General features: G+C 34.0%; 2 protein-coding genes and 1 long non-coding RNA gene across 3 annotated transcripts in view; 1 reads left to right on the top strand and 2 right to left on the bottom strand.

Moving 5' to 3' along the window:
• Nucleotides 1-15,055, top strand: part of LOC127839277 (uncharacterized) — a 193,269-nt gene that overhangs the window by 49,204 nt on the left and 129,010 nt on the right. The window lies entirely within an intron of this gene.
• Nucleotides 1-15,055, bottom strand: part of LOC127839273 (plancitoxin-1-like) — a 284,745-nt gene that overhangs the window by 204,967 nt on the left and 64,723 nt on the right. The gene's annotated exons all lie outside the window — the stretch shown is intronic.
• LOC127839270 (angiopoietin-related protein 7-like) lies at nt 10,458-13,642 on the bottom strand. Its single transcript, XM_052367550.1, has one exon. The coding sequence runs from the start codon at nt 13,520-13,522 to the stop codon at nt 12,218-12,220; it is 1,305 nt and encodes a 434-aa protein (XP_052223510.1). The 5' UTR covers nt 13,523-13,642; the 3' UTR covers nt 10,458-12,217.

Below are 15,055 nucleotides of genomic sequence, written 5' to 3'. Positions count from 1 at the left end.
TTATAACAATACTCAACTACATCTGGTGAATGTAACCGACGAAGATGCACACACTGCAATAATATTAACATATATTCAAAATTCAATACTAGCACTGGTTTCTCCTATTATTTACACTATGATATGGATTGTACTTATATCGTTTCACACGCACAATTTTCGTTTACGGTTTAACTCTCATATTTCAAAGTATTTGGGGTCGCTCCATATTAGGTCGTCTACTGAAGGAAATATCAACATATATACGAATGCAGGAGAATCCATTTTTAAAAACAAAAATTTATTAAGACATTAGCAGTGGCATTTAAGGTAATTTATGATACATGTATACAGGATTGTGAAAGAAAGATGGGCCGGCCTATAAGATGCCGAACTTGTGTACTTCATCCTAATGAAGCTTACCAAATATTGAACCTTGCAATTTGGTACAATGGAAAACAGAAAAACAAGTTTAAACTCTCTGACATCGTTAAGTTTCTTCTATTAATGCATTTTAATTTGTTTCAATCATGGCGACGTTTTATCCGTAGTGTGTAACAGTCGAATGAATTTTACCACATAACCCTTGTACTTCACGTAATATTATATATCTAATAGCATGTAAAAATTGCTTTAAACAATATGACGGCCAAACTAATCAAAATGTATCCCGCAGAATGAATAGCCATACATTTGATATAAAAACTGTTCAATAAATCCTATTTTACATGAACATATTGGATCTACTCAAAATGATTACAGTTTATCTTATTTTTCTTGTGTTCTTATTGATGTTGTTAAAAACAATGTAGACCGTTTATGCAAAGAATTATTTTGGATACATAAATTAAAAACTATGATTCTTAACGGTCTAAATAATAAACTGCTTTATAACATATATAATATAAGCATAATTCACATATATATTTGATGTTTGCCTATTACACTGCCCTTTTATAAATCAAATTATGAAAATGTAATGGGAGAACACGATATTTAAATTCATTATTTATTTATTTGTTGGAGTTTACTCCTCTGAAATGAAATAAAATCGTTCAAATTCTCTCAACACGACGCATAGTTTTATTCGAAATTTTATTGGAAACTAGTAAGCACAGAGAATTTGATGCATTCGAAATCTTGATATTTATAAATTTTAATTGATAAGCGATGGGAACTCTACAGATTTTTTAACTGATCGCCATGCTGAACAAATGAGCATTAAATTAACATATTGACTTGATTCAACAAATGCGCATGCGCAGAGTAATTTGCAACCACTTCATGCGAATGTTTATACTGCAGATGTCAACATGAAACAACTAGGGGTAAATGTATTCATACTGACTAGATTCTGCTTATTTGTTGCGAATAAAAGCGCGTGAATCGACATATGCGATACCATTATTGATGTCGATAATGCAAACGCTTTTTACAGGTGTCCGGTTTTACTTATTGCCAGGATTTACGTATTGCGCCTGTATAGTTAGATGTGTATAAACGTTTTTCAGGTCACTGTAAGTGACACTGAATGTGATAATCAAACAATCTTCAGAATTTATCGCGTTTGTAATTTTAGCTATATAACGTCAGCATTCATGTTTTATAGTCCTGACTAGACCATTTTACTGAAGCTAACTTTCGGTCGAAAGTTGTACTTTCTGAAGGAAAACAATTTGTATTCAAGAATGTCGATGTACATTCTTGACCATCAGCGTGTCTTGTGAATAAAAATAATACATCGTACAATACTAGAAAACACATCTTATTGGCTTGTGTACAATAACGCCGCAATTGTTTTTTACCCATGTAACATTATTTCATTCGACCATTTTCGAAATGACATTGACCGCTTGATCAGAATTTTCGACAGAAAATTCCATTTTCGTTTTGCAGTTTTCGTTCAATTGCTCGAGTCATGTGTTTTTTCTTAACTAAAAGAATTTCTATTTTGGCTGATTAATTTATTGTGAACAATTGTTGAAATTGTCAACGCAGCAAAGAGCCCGAAAGAATTTCGTTGATAAGAGATTTAGTGCGCATCGACTGTGGCGGCGTTCACTGAATTCCGATATGTTCGTGTGAAGCTAGCCGAATTTTTTTGTATCCGTCGACGTAGTGCTATAATAGAAGTGTTTCAACATATTGAGACAACGCGAGGCGCAAGGCAACAAACTAACTTGCTAATTTATTAAGTATAGCTCATGTATTGTTTCGGTACGTAAAATCTACTTGAATATCTAAATGTTGAGGAAAACAATTTGCAATTTGTATATAGCGCATATGTTACACATAGTGCTTTTCAAGATACAGTCTATTGCATCGTCAGTGTTCAAAATGTATACACAGTAAATGAGACTGATTTGCAGACATATTTGAATATCATCTCGCTATTTGGCTTAAGCCTCTTTGTAATCTCAAATGGCAACCCGCTTTAAGGATACAGGACAAGGTCTCTTGAATGGTCATCCATCAAAACCGATGTTCTCTGCTGCAATATCAAGTCCAAACAGCCAATAGAACACATTTGTTTTGTCAAAGTAACCATAACCTGCAGACAGTAATTCAAGTGTTTTGGCACATTCCTGATCAATTAAATTAATAATTTAATTATTATTTTGAGCAATGTTGTTCGCTGCAAGAAAATTATGGATTGTTTACATGTAAATGAATAAGTACTTTACCTATTGGTAAGGTAACGTTCTTTTCTTTTTCGTTATAATACCAAAGTTCCAATGAGTCGAAATTTCTAAAACATATTCCGTTTTCCTATGTGACACAAAATAAAAAGACAAATGACATTTTTGGAAGAGAACATAACACCTAAATATTAAGATCTAAACATGACAAATTTGTGAAATACTGGATGAGTTTTTCGATAAAATCATCCGATGTGTGAGTTTTTTTCCTTTTTTTAATACTGTCCATTATAATAATTTGAACTTCGCAGTACAAATTCGTACCATCTATCATCGATCAAACAATATTTGAGAAACAATTTAATGGAAATATTAAATCCGAAATATCGGGTTCAATTATGAATTATTTCAAAGTCTTTAAGTTTAAAATGTGGTTGCGTCAAGAACGATCAAATATTGTCCTTTTACAAAGTGTGTCAGTATCTTTAACTCCATCTAGTTCAAGCCAGATGCCAATATGCGAGTCCATATACGTTTGTCATCCATTTCCGATGGTGGTCATTTATTATGATGGAAACATATTTGAATAACCTACTATCTAAAGAAGAGTTAAATGTCCGTGCATGTCCTTCCATTGGTGAAAGCCATATTGGATTAAATGACATCTTTCAGTGTTGAGTACCTTTATTGACATGTTGAATGCGACCCGTGTCCATGTATATCCTGCCAATAATCTTTGCTTTAATAATGACTTTCTATTTCCCCAAGACCAGATCAGATTTGTCAAGTAGATGAAAAAGATTTATTAAATTAATGCAGAGTATGCAAGTCAGAAAAATCCGCAATGTTTAAAATGAATAGAAACTGGAAATCTTTACACCAGTACAGACCAATTGTAGACGCAAACATTGACTTACCTGTTCAAACCTCACATTGTCGGAGTATCATTCGATATATTGTTATTGTCTTAGTACACGGCCTCTGTCTGAACCGTTAATATGTCGTTACACATTTCTTATCTTAATCATTATTCATAGAACGCGTAAGACTTGCCTGACAAAAATATCCATTACGTGTCATATTTTGGTCGCAATGCAAACACGGGTAGTTGACTCAAATAATCGTTGTATTATTCGTGCAGACGACGATGAAACCCTTAACGTAAACAGAAACAATTCAATAAAATAAACAATACAAATATATACGTAAACCATCGCAAGAAAATGCATCATTTGCCTATACATTGTCGTGCTCTACCGCTTTTGGTCTTTATTCAGCAAGCCTCTTTTTGAGAAAAGTGATCATACATGGCGACATAACATTATTAAATAAGCTGAATTTTGTTAAAATTTTCTCTTATTTCAGAGATTGTATCGAGAATCACGTTGGAGCAAATACAACTATAAGCTTGCGTATGTGATTGACATATTTTCGGATAAACATTGACTTTGACCTTTTTAATTACATTGTGTTAAATGATTAGCTCCCGAAGTTGGCAACCGTTTGTATTTAGCCAGAATAAATTCTCTGGAACATTTTGATACAGATTTTAGCTTAATTCATATAATTATATTTTGATAAACAACTATTTTAACGAGATAAGTGTTTTTTTCTCTTAAGCAGAAATACTCTGAAAGATGACACATCATCGAACCCCCACTATGCTCGTGTAAAGACTTTGAATTTAATTACCACTTATCTTTCGTATGTCATAATTATAACGCACTGTTCACAACATTAATGAACATTATCTCCAGAGTAATAAGCGATGTTGAGGTCGATAATCTGCTCATCGCCAAGAAATGTATTGGCGAAATTTTAATCTCTTTAATGTGTCTGCATGTTTTTTTTCAATTTATAATTTAAAGAGTCCCGGCGATTTTCTTAATAATCCGATAATGAGTAGTTGTTGGTTAGTTGATGCCAAAGTCCTTGCATCAACAATCCTTCGTTCTAATTTTTATATAACATTTGCATATGTATAACTCATATTGCCTATTTCTGGCATAACCTAAGTTATATTTTATTACTTTACCCACTGCAAATGATGTTTACATATTACCTCGAGGACAAACACTGTATACTTATAATTTTATACTTGTAATAAGTATACAGTGGTTCTCATCAAGATAATATTTAAACTAAAATAAGTATACAGTGTTTCTCCTCGAGGTAATATTTAAACATAATTATTATTACTTTAATCCTGTTCTTATACCTATTATATTGTGTATTTTTGATAAAATGTGTACTTGTCAAATGAAATAAAATGCTATAAATAATATTGCCAAATTATTTTCAAAAACGAACATATTTAAAACCGAAAACGGTATGAAATCATGATAACTAAAAGTTTTAGTTTATATGCTAATACTCTTTAATGAAGACGCCAAGTTAAATGCCACTGTTTGGTTAAGAATGGCAGTGTATTTTTATTTGTTAGTGTTACCACCTTTTCAACCATGAACACACAAACGTCCATGATTGAGCAATCTTATAGTCAGATATGCGTTTATCAATAGCCCATTCTAATCCCAAGAGTGAAAGACCGATAATTGACTCAAAAAGCGGCGACATTAATGTACTGTGTTTAAAGTAAGTGCGCACATATCACATTATACATATACAATTGACATTGGTTTATTAATACTTAAACATAAATTTTGAATGTGTACATCTCATAAAAGTGAATCTTTCTTGTTTATCAGGGTAGAGTAATTAAACTAACAACACAACAAGTACACGAAGGTTATTCGTAACGAGCATGTTAATAGGAGAACAACACCGATTCCGACATATTTACTTGCAATTGTTAAAGGTCGAAAATGTGTGTATCGTTTGAACAATTATGCGCAAAATGGTGAGGAACAGTGTTCATCCTTTGCGATATACTCACTCATCTCGAGAAAGATAATTATCTAGTCAAGGTTGTATGCAATTTCTCTAACATTTGCTAAAGAAATATAATGATTAATTCGTTTGGGTATATGGCGAGAAATTTTTCGCACATTCCATCGCCAATTGAATTTGGGGAAAACAAGGATAAGAAAACTGCGACGACCGAATAACGGTAAAAGGAAGTTATCAGCTCGGGATAAGTTGAGTTTTGAATAAGGTATTAAGGGAGGCGGAAAACTACAACGGGCGAGGCATGGTATGGTATTACGCAAGGGGGGGTTAGAGGGTTAGGGTTTGGGTTAGTGTTAGGGGTCGGGTTAGGGTTTGGGTTAGCCTAAACCCAACCCTAACCCTAAACCGACCCCTAACCCTAACCCTTATCCTAACCCTTTTTTTGGGTTATCACCCCTGACCATGCCTCGCCCGTTGTAGTTTTCCGCCTCCCATTTTTCGCCTCCCGTTAATGGACATACTCTCACCACCATTATTGATATGATGCGATGTGGCGATATTATCGTTTATCTAAAACACTTGACATGAAACAGTTGCTTGTCGGTATCAGATATTTCGTGAAAATCACAACTAACTACCAACGCTAAGCATACACGTGTGCAGTAGGTGAACTCATGGGAAGCATGGAGATTATCATTATCATTATTATTATGAGACGCATTTGGACTTACATAAAATATCGGAGGAAATCGTTATTTCAAATGCGTATCTTTCAATATAAAGGTTTTGCTCAGGAGTTATCAGCAGTAGAAGGTACCCTCAGATTTTGCGCAAATATTTTATTGTCTACATATACATATATTATAACACGCATTTTAAACAAATCATTCGTGAAGAAAATTACATTTACTCAATACAAAAAGATCATTTTATAATACTAAGGAAACCAGTTGTATTACATACAAAGCAATATTGACACTAAACGAAAAATAACAGAAAACATACGATTTACCAATAAGGCTTTTGTTACAAATATACATGCACTTTTATGAGACAACAACCCATGCACACTGGGCAAGTGATAAAGTAGTCCAGACCTTTAACAATGTTCAGTTCAACATTAATGCATTCACATAGAGAGACAGGTGGGTTTATTTTCTAGATTGAGGAAGTGGCGAGTTAACAGCACGTATCCAATTAGCTGGTAAGTGGTCATATCCTGGTTAGGATTCGTGACAGATACATCGACTGTAACTGATTTTATATTTTTAAATGTTTTTTACAACAGATGGGAATGTCTTGGCTGTAATAATTGCAAGCGATATCATTTGTTATTACACGGAAAGGATGGTCTACAGATAGTATTTTTAAGCATATAACAAATTCATTGCATCAATGCTACACTAAGGTATAGACACACTGTCTAATGTTGTAATGTTGGCAGAGGTTTTCATTAACGTAAGGGCATTCATTCAATATTTCCGTTGTATAAACACGTTTTGAGGTATCTACGTAGCAAGTAAATTATTACCGTTATATTTAATTCAGACCTGTCATTCTGATCATATGTTGTCACAGTGCTATACATTATACTTCTTTCAACACAAACATTAAACACGCATGTTTTAAAAACTGTTATCATATATATTATTGTGTCGGCATGTATATCACATGCTCAGGATTGATAAAACGTGCATTATGCGAACGATTCGTTACTGTTACATCGGATACGTTTCTTATGTTTGATTATAAGACAAGAAATAAACACATACATACATACATCATTAAACGAATTCACAGTTTGCAACAACTGAGTGGTCTGACAATTTCTGATAAATCTAAGTGTTGGCGCAGTTTTGTGTTTTGTCCCCTTTCTGTGTTTGATCAAAGGGGACGGTGGCTGTGCGTAATTAAAAATTGATCGCGTGATAAGCCAGATTTACTGACCACAATAAGTGATGCAGCATAATAAAGTTATAATTGTGTTTTAAAAACTGTTATCATATATCTTTTGTCGGCATGTATATCACATGCTCAGGATTTATAAAACGTGCATTATGCGAACGATTCGTTACTGTTACATCGAATAGTTGTTTATGTTTTATTACAAGATAATAAATCAACACATAAATACATCATTAAAATAATTCACAGTTTGCAACAACTGAGTGGTCTGACACTATCTGATAAATCTAATGTTTTGGCGGAGTTGTTAATTTTGTCCACTTTCGGTGTTTGATAAAAAGAGACGGTGGCTGTGCGTAATTAAAAAATGATCGCGTGATAAGTCAGATTTACTGACAATAATAAGTGATGCAGCACAATATAGTTATAATTGAGTTTTTATTAACTATTTTACACGATTTGTTTCACCATAGGTAAAATGTCGAGCTTATGTTCTGTACATGTTTATACAGTTAACATGAATTAATGTTTATTTTTAAACAGCACACATAATTTAAATTGTGTAAATACGTTTAATTGTAAATGTTAAGTACCATCATTTGCGTAGGCAAAACACGAATGACAAGTGTACTGTTTACTTATTGACCTTTGTATCAGGCTATGTACAAAAGTGCATTTTAGTGTATTTTTATTTGCACAAATTTCAAAGAGTAAATATACCAAGTGATCGGGTGCCAATGAATTCCATAATGAATTGGAACTGTCTCATTTTCTTTAATGTATTTTCCGTTTAGATTTACGACGAAACACGCGTAATGATACCACCAACCTCCGTAACGGCATGCACAACAAACTTCAAGCGGGTCATTATCGGCATCGAAAGTTGAAAACGACTGACCGACGTGATCACCTGATATTATACCATCTCCTGCGTCACCAGTGTATCCTTCCGCATAGAGCTGATATTTCTCAGATTCAGATGAAACATTGAACTTAGAATACAGCGCATATCGCTTCTTTCCATTGAACATCTCCATATCAATTCTCAGCTCTTTAGGTTTGTCCTTAGTCAGCTTGTAGATAATTTATAATGAATTTAATTACCACTTATCTTTCGTATGTCATAATTATAACGCACTGTTCACAACATTAATGAACATTATCTCCAGAGTAATAAGCGATGTTGAGGTCGATAATCTGCTCATCGCCAAGAAATGTATTGGCGAAATTTTAATCTCTTTAATGTGTCTGCATGTTTTTTTTCAATTTATAATTTAAAGAGTCCCGGCGATTTTCTTAATAATCCGATAATGAGTAGTTGTTGGTTAGTTGATGCCAAAGTCCTTGCATCAACAATCCTTCGTTCTAATTTTTATATAACATTTGCATATGTATAACTCATATTGCCTATTTCTGGCATAACCTAAGTTATATTTTATTACTTTACCCACTGCAAATGATGTTTACATATTACCTCGAGGACAAACACTGTATACTTATAATTTTATACTTGTAATAAGTATACAGTGGTTCTCATCAAGATAATATTTAAACTAAAATAAGTATACAGTGTTTCTCCTCGAGGTAATATTTAAACATAATTATTATTACTTTAATCCTGTTCTTATACCTATTATATTGTGTATTTTTGATAAAATGTGTACTTGTCAAATGAAATAAAATGCTATAAATAATATTGCCAAATTATTTTCAAAAACGAACATATTTAAAACCGAAAACGGTATGAAATCATGATAACTAAAAGTTTTAGTTTATATGCTAATACTCTTTAATGAAGACGCCAAGTTAAATGCCACTGTTTGGTTAAGAATGGCAGTGTATTTTTATTTGTTAGTGTTACCACCTTTTCAACCATGAACACACAAACGTCCATGATTGAGCAATCTTATAGTCAGATATGCGTTTATCAATAGCCCATTCTAATCCCAAGAGTGAAAGACCGATAATTGACTCAAAAAGCGGCGACATTAATGTACTGTGTTTAAAGTAAGTGCGCACATATCACATTATACATATACAATTGACATTGGTTTATTAATACTTAAACATAAATTTTGAATGTGTACATCTCATAAAAGTGAATCTTTCTTGTTTATCAGGGTAGAGTAATTAAACTAACAACACAACAAGTACACGAAGGTTATTCGTAACGAGCATGTTAATAGGAGAACAACACCGATTCCGACATATTTACTTGCAATTGTTAAAGGTCGAAAATGTGTGTATCGTTTGAACAATTATGCGCAAAATGGTGAGGAACAGTGTTCATCCTTTGCGATATACTCACTCATCTCGAGAAAGATAATTATCTAGTCAAGGTTGTATGCAATTTCTCTAACATTTGCTAAAGAAATATAATGATTAATTCGTTTGGGTATATGGCGAGAAATTTTTCGCACATTCCATCGCCAATTGAATTTGGGGAAAACAAGGATAAGAAAACTGCGACGACCGAATAACGGTAAAAGGAAGTTATCAGCTCGGGATAAGTTGAGTTTTGAATAAGGTATTAAGGGAGGCGGAAAACTACAACGGGCGAGGCATGGTATGGTATTACGCAAGGGGGGGTTAGAGGGTTAGGGTTTGGGTTAGTGTTAGGGGTCGGGTTAGGGTTTGGGTTAGCCTAAACCCAACCCTAACCCTAAACCGACCCCTAACCCTAACCCTTATCCTAACCCTTTTTTTGGGTTATCACCCCTGACCATGCCTCGCCCGTTGTAGTTTTCCGCCTCCCATTTTTCGCCTCCCGTTAATGGACATACTCTCACCACCATTATTGATATGATGCGATGTGGCGATATTATCGTTTATCTAAAACACTTGACATGAAACAGTTGCTTGTCGGTATCAGATATTTCGTGAAAATCACAACTAACTACCAACGCTAAGCATACACGTGTGCAGTAGGTGAACTCATGGGAAGCATGGAGATTATCATTATCATTATTATTATGAGACGCATTTGGACTTACATAAAATATCGGAGGAAATCGTTATTTCAAATGCGTATCTTTCAATATAAAGGTTTTGCTCAGGAGTTATCAGCAGTAGAAGGTACCCTCAGATTTTGCGCAAATATTTTATTGTCTACATATACATATATTATAACACGCATTTTAAACAAATCATTCGTGAAGAAAATTACATTTACTCAATACAAAAAGATCATTTTATAATACTAAGGAAACCAGTTGTATTACATACAAAGCAATATTGACACTAAACGAAAAATAACAGAAAACATACGATTTACCAATAAGGCTTTTGTTACAAATATACATGCACTTTTATGAGACAACAACCCATGCACACTGGGCAAGTGATAAAGTAGTCCAGACCTTTAACAATGTTCAGTTCAACATTAATGCATTCACATAGAGAGACAGGTGGGTTTATTTTCTAGATTGAGGAAGTGGCGAGTTAACAGCACGTATCCAATTAGCTGGTAAGTGGTCATATCCTGGTTAGGATTCGTGACAGATACATCGACTGTAACTGATTTTATATTTTTAAATGTTTTTTACAACAGATGGGAATGTCTTGGCTGTAATAATTGCAAGCGATATCATTTGTTATTACACGGAAAGGATGGTCTACAGATAGTATTTTTAAGCATATAACAAATTCATTGCATCAATGCTACACTAAGGTATAGACACACTGTCTAATGTTGTAATGTTGGCAGAGGTTTTCATTAACGTAAGGGCATTCATTCAATATTTCCGTTGTATAAACACGTTTTGAGGTATCTACGTAGCAAGTAAATTATTACCGTTATATTTAATTCAGACCTGTCATTCTGATCATATGTTGTCACAGTGCTATACATTATACTTCTTTCAACACAAACATTAAACACGCATGTTTTAAAAACTGTTATCATATATATTATTGTGTCGGCATGTATATCACATGCTCAGGATTGATAAAACGTGCATTATGCGAACGATTCGTTACTGTTACATCGGATACGTTTCTTATGTTTGATTATAAGACAAGAAATAAACACATACATACATACATCATTAAACGAATTCACAGTTTGCAACAACTGAGTGGTCTGACAATTTCTGATAAATCTAAGTGTTGGCGCAGTTTTGTGTTTTGTCCCCTTTCTGTGTTTGATCAAAGGGGACGGTGGCTGTGCGTAATTAAAAATTGATCGCGTGATAAGCCAGATTTACTGACCACAATAAGTGATGCAGCATAATAAAGTTATAATTGTGTTTTAAAAACTGTTATCATATATCTTTTGTCGGCATGTATATCACATGCTCAGGATTTATAAAACGTGCATTATGCGAACGATTCGTTACTGTTACATCGAATAGTTGTTTATGTTTTATTACAAGATAATAAATCAACACATAAATACATCATTAAAATAATTCACAGTTTGCAACAACTGAGTGGTCTGACACTATCTGATAAATCTAATGTTTTGGCGGAGTTGTTAATTTTGTCCACTTTCAGTGTTTGATAAAAAGAGACGGTGGCTGTGCGTAATTAAAAAATGATCGCGTGATAAGTCAGATTTACTGACAATAATAAGTGATGCAGCACAATATAGTTATAATTGAGTTTTTATTAACTATTTTACACGATTTGTTTCACCATAGGTAAAATGTCGAGCTTATGTTCTGTACATGTTTATACAGTTAACATGAATTAATGTTTATTTTTAAACAGCACACATAATTTAAATTGTGTAAATACGTTTAATTGTAAATGTTAAGTACCATCATTTGCGTAGGCAAAACACGAATGACAAGTGTACTGTTTACTTATTGACCTTTGTATCAGGCTATGTACAAAAGTGCATTTTAGTGTATTTTTATTTGCACAAATTTCAAAGAGTAAATATACCAAGTGATCGGGTGCCAATGAATTCCATAATGAATTGGAACTGTCTCATTTTCTTTAATGTATTTTCCGTTTAGATTTACGACGAAACACGCGTAATGATACCACCAACCTCCGTAACGGCATGCACAACAAACTTCAAGCGGGTCATTATCGGCATCGAAAGTTGAAAACGACTGACCGACGTGATCACCTGATATTATACCATCTCCTGCGTCACCAGTGTATCCTTCCGCATAGAGCTGATATTTCTCAGATTCAGATGAAACATTGAACTTAGAATACAGCGCATATCGCTTCTTTCCATTGAACATCTCCATATCAATTCTCAGCTCTTTAGGTTTGTCCTTAGTCAGCTTGTAGATAATTTCGTTTCCCAACCAGAATTCGCCTTTCAAGTTGCCGAAGCCAGCTTTGTAATCGGCCCAACTGCGATTGAAATCAACCGATCCGTCCATTCTCCTCTGAATAACTATCCATCCCTTGTTTTCCGAGTCCACATCACAATAAACCTTCATACCATATGGATTTATTATATATTCACCACTCAATGCCACACCGTCACAACGCCATATCAGTTCACCACTTACGTTCTTCAAAATTTCATTTGACGTTTTAAGATTTGCAATATCTGATGTTATCCGAGATATTTCCTGTAAAGTATTCAAAGAGCGATTCGTCAATGACTCATTTAAATGCATTAACCGGTCGTCGCAGTATGCACGCGTGTCACTCTGGATAGTGTGAAGAAGTTTCTGTGTCGCAGTAATGTCCGCGTTAGTCTCATTTTTGTTTTTGTGTATGTCCGATCGTAATTTCATTTCAGCACCCTTTAATCTGGAATCAAAGTCTTCATGTTGTTTTCTCATTTCGTTAAATGCTTTTCGAACCATAACGTTCTCGGATTTTTCTCGTTTAAAGGCATTCAATATATTGTCATATAGACTAAAAATAGCTCCACAATTACATGAACCTTGCGGCGCTTGAGACACTTCTTCAATTTTGTGTCTATCAACCTGCCCTGATGATTCCGATAACATTTTAAAAAGCGTAGAAATGTCCCCTCTTATTAAATCTGTTTCTTCTTTCAGATCCTTACGTAAATCACTCAGTTCGTTTTTTAAGTCTCCAATGATATCGTTCCGAATCTTGAGTACATCGTCTTCAAGTCTATCCAATCTTCGAGTGTTTCTTGATGTCGAAACAGTGTCAAGAAAAACTAAATAAAGCACGTACAGTAACATTTTTCGTTTCAGATGGAACATCGTTTGTGTTACACTATACGCATAAGACGTAGTAGTGATACTGATTTAACTTTTGCGAAGCCCAAGAAACGCATGGCTTGAATATATCCGACGCTCGTTTACCTACCAAACATTTGCCATGGAAACTGAGTCACTCATTTCATACGTGTGTTGGTATCTATGTATTGCGCAATATGTTGCTTAGCAACATAAGTGTTCAAGAAGCGGGGTTTCCGAAATGTGCTATAACAAAATAGGAACGTGTGCTTCAATTACTGCGATACACATATTCGGCTAGATTATAGGTAAACGTTGAACATATTTAAAGTAGTGTATCGATGGAAAGTCGCCTAGAGCATCTGCAATATTAAGTTTGAAGCTCAAATCTCTACACAGTGTTTAATACACAGACTGCCTTACACAAAGTTTCAACAAAATAACATTATACAAAACAACGGACCGCTTTGCATGTTCGCGAGTGAAGTAAAACTTATATTACGATTTTAAATTAATTATTACGCAATGTGTTCCGCATGGATACTAATGTATCGATTGGAATATATTTGTATGGCACACCATTTTCACGCAGTACATATTAAATTTTGAATATTTTTTTTCAATTTTCGAATATGTTTATTAAGAGCCGTTTTATTCCAAAAAACGTGTGAACTTACATGTTGGAGCATATATGAATTTTCTATTGAAACATGGTTTAATCAGGTATTGAAACATTAAGCCCTCTGCCCGTTGACTCAGTCATGCTCTTAAAACGTTGTAGTTGTGATTTTTTAACGGAACTGTCATAGTCAAAACAATAATGTGCCTATCAAATACGTAGTTTGCGGATTTAAGTCAAAATATATCGGTGTGTGAGTACACAGAAGTATGAATAACCACTACCTCTGACAACGAGACGGCACCTTTAATATCTTTGCTGGTTTATGGGTCTGTTTTCTCAGAAGATATGAAGACATTTCTTGTGAAGATTGGCTCTGTTCCAATAAACAATCAACATTGATGTGGAGGGTATATCGAACACACCTGCGGCTAAAATTGTTCGGTTTATTCAGTTGATAATGTGCTCATGACTATAAAAAAGGTGGTTTTAATAATTGTTTGAAAATAACAAAGAAGCCATAGTTCTAAAGGCAATATCTGTAAAGTGTTGAAGGGTGAATTGTACGTAATCAAACAGTAGCCTGACGTTCATTTTTGCGTATACAAATGTTTAGTCTGACGTCCAGAATATATTGCTGTGTAAAAATTATATTATATTTTTGCGCATACAAAATGCGTTTGTTGTTTTGAAGTGTCATCCCTCTCGATTAATGGCAAGCCAGTTCTGATGTAAGAGAGATCGTTACTTACTCTGGTTTCCTATCATTAGTTCCTGGCGTTTGGTAGTTAAAATGACCTGTTCATAGATTGGTAAATGGACAAAATTAAAAAATATTGTTTAAGATTTGCAAATTTTAGTTGTAATTATGTTATTTGCGATGAATCAATGAAACTGAACATTTATCATGCTAATAATATCCAGTAAAGTCGTCCCGG

This window comes from Dreissena polymorpha, chromosome 7 (genome assembly GCF_020536995.1).
Source record: "Dreissena polymorpha isolate Duluth1 chromosome 7, UMN_Dpol_1.0, whole genome shotgun sequence".
Classification (NCBI taxonomy): Eukaryota; Metazoa; Mollusca; class Bivalvia; order Myida; family Dreissenidae; genus Dreissena; species Dreissena polymorpha.
Note: the sequence above shows the minus strand (reverse complement) of the source record. Positions and strands in the feature narration are given on the sequence as shown.